Source organism: Sinocyclocheilus anshuiensis, unplaced genomic scaffold (genome assembly GCF_001515605.1).
Source record: "Sinocyclocheilus anshuiensis isolate Anshui unplaced genomic scaffold, SAMN03320099.WGS_v1.1 scaffold2460, whole genome shotgun sequence".
NCBI lineage: Eukaryota > Metazoa > Chordata > Actinopteri > Cypriniformes > Cyprinidae > Sinocyclocheilus > Sinocyclocheilus anshuiensis.
This window is the reverse complement of record NW_015547746.1, coordinates 117,944-128,526: the sequence shown is the minus strand read 5'-3', so window position 1 is coordinate 128,526 and position 10,583 is coordinate 117,944. Positions and strand designations below refer to the sequence as shown.

Here is a 10,583-nt window from a genome sequence, read left to right as displayed (position 1 = left end):
TACACGGTGTTCATTGCTCACTACTCCCTGAGCAGGGGAAATCCGTTGAAGTTTACTTCACTTAAAGTGAAGGGGCGAGGACTGGAATTGGGAACCGCTGATGTAGCCTATTGTAGTAATGTTGTCTCTGGTATTCTGGTCTGTAAGCATATATGCGTTCAGGGGGCGTGGCTTTGGATGGCGATTGCAGGGAGGGTGGGACGTTCGCTTTTAGTGCTATCAGGCTAAACCGGACTGTGCTGGGGGGAGGCAATCATCCGGTGTCTGGAGAGCATCTAACCCCGATCCAGAACACAGCCAGACCCAGAGCCCAGCCCACCATCACCCCGCTGCGCGGAGCAAGAGCCTAAGCCCACCACTGACGGAGAGCCAGACAAGCCATCGCCTAGGACCTAGGAGTGTGACAGAGCTGAGGATCGCCACGGAGCCAGAGCCTCATGGATCGTCAGACCAGGTGCGAGAGCCGGCTACAACGCCCGCCACGAGAAAGCCGTGGACAGAGAGAGCGTGGAGAGGAGCTCCGCCCCCTGCACCGTGGTTGAGGGTGAGCTGAGAATGGATCTGGGTGAAAGGAAAGCGGAAGGAGACCTTATTGACTTGTATACCGACCTGCCCCCTCTTCTCCCTCCTCCATCGGTGACCTCTGTCCCTCCCATTCCTTAGTTTAGCCCTGTTCCCCTGTCCAGCCCAGAGAGGGCTCCCGTTTCCACGTCCAGCCCAGAGAGGGCTCCAGTTCCTAAGATTAGCCCAGAGAGGGCTCCCATTCCTTAGTTTAGCCCTGTCCCCCCATCCAGCCCAGAGAGGGCTCCTGTTTTTACGTCCTGCTCAGAGAAAGACTGTGTCCCCGAGTGCAGTCCTGTCGATCCCCTGTCAGTCGCACTCCCCGTGCTGGGAGTTGCAATTTGGTGTGTTTGGGCAGCGCACACCAGCCCTGAAAGCCCGGAGGCTCACAAATTGCCCGCCCGCTCCTGCCTCCTCCACCGCTGTCGTCTGGCAGCCCCTCTGCACGCCCTCAGCCCACCATCTGTACGGTGCGAGCTCCACGGGTCTGTCATCCTCCATCGTCACCGTGGCTGGAGTATCCCTTTCCTCCGTCTCCAGCCCCAGGCTCCGCCTTGGCCCATCGACCCAGCGGCTCCACCATGGCTCCTAGCACCCTCTTTTCCGCCGTGGTCCATCAGTCCACTGGCTCCACCGGGCTCCCTCATCCCTCCGGCTCCGCCTTGGTCTGTCGTCGACCATCCTGCGCCTTGGGGCTCCATTCCTTAGTTTAGCCCTGTCCCCGCATCCAGCCCAGAGAGGGCTCCTGTTCCTGAGTTTAGCCCAGTGAGGGCTCCTGTCCCCCCATCCAGCCCAGAGAGGGCTCCTGTTTTTACGTCCTGCTCAGAGAAAGACTGTGTCCCCGAGTGCAGTCCTGTCGATCCCCTGTCAGTCGCACTCCCCGTGCTGGGAGTTGCAATTTGGTGTGTTTGGGCAGCGCACACCAGCCCTGAAAGCCCGGAGGCTCACAAATTGCCCGCCCGCTCCTGCCTCCTCCACCGCTGTCGTCTGGCAGCCCCTCTGCACGCCCTCAGCCCACCATCTGTACGGTGCGAGCTCCACGGGTCTGTCATCCTCCATCGTCACCGTGGCTGGAGTATCCCTTTCCTCCGTCTCCAGCCCCAGGCTCCGCCTTGGCCCATCGACCCAGCGGCTCCACCATGGCTCCTAGCACCCTCTTTTCCGCCGTGGTCCATCAGTCCACTGGCTCCACCGGGCTCCCTCATCCCTCCGGCTCCGCCTTGGTCTGTCGTCGACCATCCTGCGCCTTGGGGCTCCACTCCTCCGGCTGCACCTCGTCCCTCTGTACCTCCGGCTCCGCCATGCTCCTCCTTCCCTTCGGCTCCACCTTGGTCCTCTGTCGCTTCGGCTCCACCGTGGCCTTCTGGATCCCCGCCTCCATATCGGTCGCCTGAGCCATCTGCTCCGCCTCGGCCCTCGGGATCCTCTGTGTCGCCCTGGCTCATCGGCTCTCCGTCTCCGCCGCCGTTGGTCGGCTCCCTGGAGTCGTCAGCCCTTCCTCCACCATGGCTCCTCCCTCGGCCCCTGGAGTCGTCGGCCCTTCCTCCGCCATGGCTCCTCCCTCTGTTTGCTCCCCCGTGGGTCCCCATTACGGCTGTGGCCTGGGTCCCACCTGGCGCTGCATGCTCCAAGTCCCTCCTGTCGTCTCCCTGGCTCCTCCCTTTGTCTGATATGCCCTGGCTCCTCCTGTTTCCTCCTTGGCTCCTCCCTCCATCGTCACCTCCCTGGACTCTGTCTGCCAGCCCCCTCCCGGGTGTCCGTCCTCCTCCTGAGCCTCCTCCCAAGTTCCCACCCGTTCCTCCTTCTGTTGTTTCTTCGGCACGAGGACGCGCCTTCCGGGAGGGGGGCGATATGTCAGGAATATGGACTGTCTGTGTGTGTTTTGCTCCCCATGTGCTCCCATTGACCTAGTTTTCCCTTGTGTGTGACATGCCCATATTTGGTTATCTTCCTGTTCTGATTGTGTTTGATTGATCTCAGGTGTGTCTCATTAATTCCCTCGTTTAGTTCAGTATTTAAAATGTGTTCTGACCCTTGTTTCGTGTCCGGTTTTATACATCAGTTGGTGCTATGTGTGTCTCCTGTGTGCCCCGTTTTCCCTGTGATTTGGATTATTAAAGACTCTTGTGTTGTGTAACTCCTACGTCTCCTTGCTCCTCACCGTAGCAGTCGTGACAAGTTCATTATATGAAATTATTATTAGGAGAATCCCGTGCATCGTTCAAGAACTGGAAAAAAGAGAGATAAACTGTGAATCCGAATCATCTGAACCGAGTCATTCGTAAATGATTCAGTGATTCGAATCAGCGCACGCTGAACAAGACTTTTACAAACCAGCTGCAAATGTTTTCATGAGAGTGTAATCAGTTTAATTTTATGTACAAATAATTGAATACCAAATATAAATGATTAATACTTAATATAAGTGCATGTATATTTTAATCATTTCATTTAAGGCCATTAACTCTCTCTCTCTGACTGACTCCCTTCCCAGTGTGCTGACTACTGAACCAGGGAGCTGATTGAGACGCACTCAGAGATTTAGTTTGCATTTATTTTTTTTATTATTAATTTACTTTAATTATTAAATTATTAATTTAATAATGTACTTTCTGTTAATTATTCTCATCTTAAACAAGGCAAAGTGTCCAAACACAGAAAAACTCCTGAAGCGGCTGAGATCCACGTGACACTATTACAAAGATGGAGTTTATTAAAGAGGAGAGTGAAGACATGAAGATTGAAGAAACATTCAGAGCCAAACATGAAGATACTGAGGAACAAACAAAGATGGAGTTTATTAAAGAGGAGAGTGAAGACATGAAGATTGAAGAAACATTCAGAGCCAAACATGAAGATACTGAGGAACAAACAAAGATGGAGTTTATTAAAGAGGAGAGTGAAGACATGAAGATTGAAGAAACATTCAGAGCCAAACATGAAGATACTGAGGAACAAACAGGTTGGTTTTTATTCTCAAAGCTGAACTCACTCATTTGATCCTTATATAAATGTCCAGCTCTACAGAAATGAATATTGATAAAGAATGTCACATGAGTGTAAAAATTAGAGTGGTTTGTTGACAGACACGTGACCAGGGGCCCATTCTTCGTACGTTGCTAACTCAGTTAGCTGGATTTGATTGTTGATGATTTGGCCTGATCTTGGATTGTTTGGTTCTTCGAAGCTCATCCCGGAGTTGCTGTCATAGCAACAGGTCCGTAAACTTAAACCTGCTCGCGAGCAGCTTATTTCATGTAAACAGGATTAGATCGCATCTTTTTAAGCAGAATTGATACTTAAAATCTGTCCCAGCCACCCGATAATGTAGAGTCGTGCATTAATTTGAGTGCTGACAGATATTGTGGGAGTGGCTTGATGGAGCGCAGGAGACGCAGATAATGATCTTGACCCTTAAGAAACTTTAACAACAGGTGCGTTCGAAGAATCGAATTAGCCAGATCCTGATTAGCGCGATGATATCATCTCGGATGTGACATTTCAAAAAAGTAAGCGATGTACGAAGAACGGGCCCCGGACAAACAAGAAGATCCTGCTTTCATATTGGACATTTGTTATTATGACATCATGCATTTGAGTTGTACCAATAATACAGAATTAGCCTAAACAAAAAAATATATATATTTTTCTGTAACATTAATCCTAATATCTGCTTCTAAAATATAAACCATTAATTTCTAGCACTTAATTATGCAAACCTAGAAATCTACAACCAAATGAAACCCTGCGACTCGTGACGATACATTGATGTGTAAAGACACGAAACGATCGGTCTGTGCAAGAAACTGAACTGTATTTATATCGTTTTTTTACCTCTGATCCACCGCAATGTCCAACTGTCCTGTGCACGTCCTCGACAGCCGGCGCGTGACGCGTCTTCTTCTTCTTGCTTTACGGCGGATCTCAGACTTATAAGTGCATTACCGCCACCTATCTGTCAAATGGACCATTGACACTATCTACAATCTCAATTAGGAGTGTCAATGGTCCATTTGAGAGATAGGTGGCGGTAATGCACAGGAGGAGCTGGGGATGGAGGTGGGTGATTAGTTCCTGAGCGAAGCGATAGCTGCTGAATAATTACTGAAGGGACCTTATGAAGGGAATTATGATTGGTGTCATGATCCTATAGGTAGACGTGGGTCAGCTGAGTGTCAGCTGATGCGAGCTTGACTAACATGGCCTGCCAGAACTATCGCTACGCTCCATTTCTGTCAGGACCACTATTGTCAATATAACTTACGATTAGCATACATTTTAGGTTGGGGGAATGGTTCTGTCCTGGGCAAACACTCCCTGCCCATCTACGCAGCCTAGCATGGATAGGAGCAGGGAGAGCAGAATACCCCCCAACCAAAATGCTGATAGCAATAACTGAATGCCTTACGGAAGGAGAGTGGCGGCGAAGGGGTGCTTTTCTGCTATGAGCAGGTAGGAAGAGCAGCTTGCCCCTTCAGGAAGACAGTGGCAGTGACAGTTTTTTTTTGCATAGTTTGTCCAAGGCTTATAAATTGAAGTACGTTTTATTTTTATTGTTTAAAAATAGAAATAGAATTCATTTAGATACTATTTATACACTATTTGCTTAAAGTTGTCTTGTGTTTGATGCGAAGTAAACCCAAATCTTAAGATTATTTTAATCAGTTTGTACATAAAGAAATTATTAATTCATCAACTCATTCATCACGCGAGAAATCTTGTACCGGCAAATGACTTCTTCTCACCGGTGATTCCCGATGGTTTTAGAAGACAATTACTCCTCGTCGCCCCCTGTTATTTCAAAGAATAGTACAACGACAAACGCGACAAGTATAAGCCTTGTCCGTTTGGGAAGGTGTGCACGCAGTCAGCGGAGGCTCGCGAAGCGGAGCCAGGCAAAAGTATAAATCCCGCTTAAGCAACAGCAGGTCTAGCAACGATATGATACTGGACACTAGATAAGCCTTAACAAGCAAGCAATCCCAATACCCTGATAGCTTTAAGCTAAGACCTTCTGAAATGCATAGAGTGGGGCAGCATGCCCTAATAGAAGTAGCGAAGGGGTGCTCTTTTATAGCAGCTAAAAAGAGCAGCATGCCCCTTTAAAGCAGTACTGCATATGGTCAATAATCGAATTTAGGCAACAGCATTTGCCCATGTCCAGATAACGTTTAGCATTGATACAACTTTAGAAGCAAATTTATGATCTGCGCATAAAGTATCAAGCACATTACCGATACACTAGTTAGCTTGAGCAACAGTATATCACTGACCTAAACACAGCGTGTTGGAAATAGTCGGATAAGTTTAATGAAAGCATCCCCAATGGATGAGCCTGAAGTAGCAAGCCTATTTCATATCGACAGCCTTGACAACAGATTAAAACAAGGCTCGCTGGTAAATTTAACTGGTAATGTTACCAGTGTGACAATACGATAGCATGCCTAGCAAACATAACTGAACAACTAGCCTTAGACAATGAGCAATATCTGAAGCATATTCGCCAACATAGCATTAGGCAATAAAATAAAATAAACTTTGCTTAGCTTCGTGAAGACATTCAGAGATGAATAAAGGTGAAATGGCCAGTTGTTACATGGATGCTTTAACCCTTCTTGAATATCTTGCTTCTTCCAGTGGGGAAGCAGATCTCGTGTAAAGTTGTTGGTGCAGTCATATTAGCACAACTTTGGCGAAGAATTGCGGGCAAAGTGTCTATATCAATTGCGAGGAGCCGTGCTCGCTCAGATCACTTCAGTCTATCGGCTTGACAAACAACCCGGCGAATTCGCTTAAGCTCACAACTTGAATCTGGTGAGATACTCTGTGGGAATCCTGTCAAAAATCCAGATTAAAAGCTTCCTATGGAGATGGAATTCGCCGTCTGATTAGTTCCTGAGCGAAGCGATAGCTGCTGAATAATGACTGAAGGGACCTTATGAAGGGAATTATGATTGGTGTCGTGATCCTATAGGTAGACGTGGGTCAGCTGAGTGTCAGCTGATGCGAGCTTGACTAACATGGCCTGCCAGAACTATCGCTACGCTCCATTTCTAGCTTAAGCTAAGCCCCGTCTGTCAAACCGGGCCATTAAGTTCTCTGCCGAGCTCTTACTCACTTCCTGTCGTATTCCCACTGTCCTATCAAGGAAAAATGCCAAAGGCCGCTTTAAATGACAGGAACAGAATCAAGCAAGGTGTTTTTATAATCATTGGGGGAAAAAAAAATATTTGAATTGCTCAGCTGCAGTGGGGCCCCTTGGTGGTTCGAGGGCCATATGCAACTTTCATAATTTGCGCATAGGGAGGACTGGCACTGATGAAATCTCTTTCGTTTCAGATTGAATTTAGCAAATGCTGTGGCCAGTAACCGTTTATTCCCAGTGCAGTCAATCCTCCAGACTAAAATGATGCAGACATTGCTTTTTGATTACAGATGTACAAAACTTCTGCAATATTTTATTAATGTCGATTAAAAAAACTATTGCAAAATGACAGCATTTCCATCAACAGCATTTTTTTATGAGACTAAAACATAATTTTTCACCTTGCAATAAGTCATGCTGATGGATGTTGGTAGGTTTACGTACATCACAGCCATGCAAGTGTAAAAATGTTTTGTGATATATGGGAGTTTTGCGAAATTGACAGGTTTCCATTGGGTGCATTTTCAATTCACAATTTCAGTTTGCACGATTTGAAGGGTAATGGAAATGCAGACAGTGGTCAGTGTGACTAGTAAGTGCTCTATTCAACCAACTAGAGCTTATTTGTTGATCCTGCAACATTTATAAGGTGAAAGACGGCCATGATTATTATTATTATTAACAATTTGTGAATGCAACAACCAGATACGTAATTGTGGAAAACAATGTAATGGTACATCCCTCCATCAAGATCTAGATGAGTGGAGGTCCTAAAGAAAGCAAAGGATTAACAATATCGACAAGAATTTCTGAGATTACAGGTTACAACTCTTTCAGAATTTTAGTAGGTATAGGATCTAGCTTGGATTTGATGCTTTTCATGGTTTTGATGTTTGCTGCTTCATGCCTTTAAACTGGTGTTAACTTGTATTTGTCTCTTTTCACCTCAGACCTGATGGCGCTGAAAGAGGAGAGTCAAGAACAGAATGAAATGGAAGAGAAAGATCAAAACGAGAAACATCACGATTTCAAAACTGAAGAGGAATCGATTAGTTGCTCACAGAATGAAAAGACCTCCTCACCAAAAAAAGCTGAAAAAACACAAAACCTTCATTCCCAAATGAGAATTCACACTGGAGAGAGCTCTTTCACCTGCCAACAGTGTGGAGAGATTTTCAATCAAAAAGAAAGCCTTAAAGTCCACATGAAAATTCACACTGAAAATAAACCGTTAATATGCCCTCGGTGTGGAAAATGTTTTAAACGGAAAAAAAACCTTGGGACACACATGAGAATTCATACCGAAGACAGACCTTACACCTGTGAACAGTGTGGAAAGAGTTTCAGGCTCAAAGAAAGCCTAAAGACTCACATAAGAAGTCACACTGGAGAGAGACCTTACATCTGCAAACTGTGTGGGAAGAGTTTCACACAAAATGGACATCTTACGACTCACATGAGAGTTCACACTGAAAAGAAACCATTAATATGCTCTCAGTGTGGAAAGTGTTTTACACAGAAAAGAACCCTTGATGCCCACATGAGAGTTCACACTGGAGAGAAGCCATTCACCTGCCCTCAGTGTGGAAAGAGTTTCAGGCTCAAAGAAAGCCTAAAGACTCACATAAGAAGTCACTTAAACGCCCACATGAGAATTCACACTGGAGAGAAGCCTTTCACCTGCCCTCAGTGTGGAAAGAGTTTCAGGCTCAAAGAAAGCCTAAAGACTCACATAAGAAGTCACACTGGAGAGAGACCTTACATCTGCAAACTGTGTGGGAAGAGTTTCACACAAAATGGACATCTTACGACTCACATGAGAGTTCACACTGAAAAGAAACCATTAATATGCTCTCAGTGTGGAAAGAGTTTCAGGCTCAAAGAAAGCCTAAAGACTCACATAAGAAGTCACTCTGGAGAGAAGCCATTTACATGTGATCAGTGTGGAAAGAGTTTCAGATATAAAGAAAACCTTAATAAGCACATGAAAATTCATTCAGCAGAGAACGGTTTTAAATGTCATCAGTGCGAAATAAGTTTTACAGACACGAATCACCTTCAGGATCATGTTAAAATTCACATCGGAGAAAAGCCTCTCATGTGCCATCACTGTGGAAAGAGTTGCTCACGAGAAGATAACCTCAAGGTTCACTTGAGAATTCACACTGGAGAGAAACCTTTCACCTGTGAACAGTGTGGAAAGTGTTTCCGGGTTAAAGAATACCTTCAGATTCACAAGGTAGTTCACACTGGAGAGAAGCCTTACAAATGTCCTCAGTGTGAGAAGAGATTCACATGTCAAGGCAGCATGAAACGTCATTTGAAAGCTCATTCTGGGAAGAAACTGCCATTTTCTTCAGTGTGACAAGAGGTTTAGAAAAAGGAGCAATTACTACAATCATCTGCACAATCATTTTGGAAGACATTATTTTCGTTTGTGCGTATGCATTCCTGTGGCCATTCCTGACCGACTGCTTTGCTGTAGTTTCAAATATTGAACGGTTGTTGAGATTCCCTCAAATGTTGACTATGTAGAGCCTGTGTACTCGACAGGCAGCCCGTGGGCCGTATCCGGCCCAACTGCATTAATGTCGTGGCCCGCGTCATGCTGAAGATTAATGTATTTTTATTCAAATTTACACTCAAAAGTAGCACAAATATTAGGCAGAGTGACTTTATGCTTGTGTCGCTTAAATGCAGTTGATACTCCTGACACTTTGCATTATGAAAATGGCAGAAAGTCCTCTTAGTAGCAACAAACAAACAATAAACAAACTTTTATTCAAATTGTGAATGGGATAAAACAAGCAAAAAGCGCTCCCATTACAATGAATAGAGCTGTAATCACGTCTATTCTTTCATGTAGTTCCCTATCTGTCAGTTACTACGAGTTATGTCAAACGACATATGGGGTCTCGCTTGGGAGAGTTTAAAGTCCCCCTGTGGTGAAAATCAAGTTTTTTATGTTTTATGTTTATTTGTCTATGTGTTGTTTTTAATATGCTTTTAGACAAACCATGTGCCAATCCATTTATCAACACCATTGCTGAGTATTTTCTCCTTAAAACTGTATAGTTTCCCAAAGGCAGTCACAGAAATGCGGTTTGAAACTGCCTTTGTTTTGCTACGTCACAAAACTCAATAACAGTTTGGCTGTTGTGTGACTGAGTGGAGGCGGGGCTAATTTGCGTATTCATAGATCCGCGTATAGTAAATGAGGCAAGGGTGTAGAGTTGCATTCAAGCTATTTTAAGGCATGAGAAAATTATTTTCACAAGAATTTTTTTTTAAATATGTCATTTTTATGATCAAAGATGAGTTTTAAAGGATAACATTTTTGACTACAGGGGGACTTTAAGAGAAAACGCTAATGAAAATTGGCTAGTGGATTTTGCATACCTGAGCAACTCCCCGTGCATACAGGTATAAATAGGCGACAGGTGCATCCACTCTTCAGATTTTTGCTTCGGAGCCAATTAGTTGATGTTATATATTCACTACAAAGCCATTCATCTTTGTGTTCGGAGAGCTGTTCCTGGCTGGTGTAACGGCGCGTTACAGCGGTGTCTGTCATCAGCGATTCCCCTGGGCGCTTAAGCTAAAAGAGCAGTTTCCTCTAAAAAAGCAAATCACGGACGATTCGCGGTTTTTTTCAAGATGCTGTTTCGTCCGTGTCCTTCTGGATGCAGTCGTTTCCTGTCCTCTGTCGTGGATGAGTCATGCGTCTATTGTGGGCATATGAACATGGCAGCGCTGCGATTCACGTCTTTCGCTCCTCAAGGGGAGTGCAGCAGACCCCTCTGTCACTACCCGTCCCGGTTTCTCTGCTGCGAGCAGAGGACCGCTGGCTGGTGCTCTGGGAGATCTGAGGGTGACT

The 10,583-nt window shown here is 45.6% G+C and overlaps 1 protein-coding gene across 1 annotated transcript; it reads left to right on the top strand.

The window, feature by feature from the left end:
* The first annotated feature begins 3,438 nt into the window (after positions 1-3,438).
* LOC107704477 (gastrula zinc finger protein XlCGF26.1-like) lies at positions 3,439-9,640 on the top strand. Its single transcript, XM_016507407.1, has 2 exons — positions 3,439-3,523; positions 7,657-9,640. The coding sequence occupies exons 1-2, from the start codon at positions 3,439-3,441 to the stop codon at positions 9,069-9,071; spliced, it is 1,500 nt and encodes a 499-aa protein (XP_016362893.1). The 3' UTR covers positions 9,072-9,640.
* The last annotated feature ends 943 nt before the right edge of the window (positions 9,641-10,583 follow it).

Coding starts and splice junctions, on each gene's coding strand:
- LOC107704477 (XM_016507407.1), top strand. CDS start 3,439: ATGGAGTTTATTAAAGAGGAGAGTGAAGACATGAAGATTGAAGAAACA. Junction 3,524..7,656: donor AGATACTGAGGAACAAACAG/GTTGGTTTTTAT, acceptor TTTTCACCTCAG/ACCTGATGGCGCTGAAAGAG.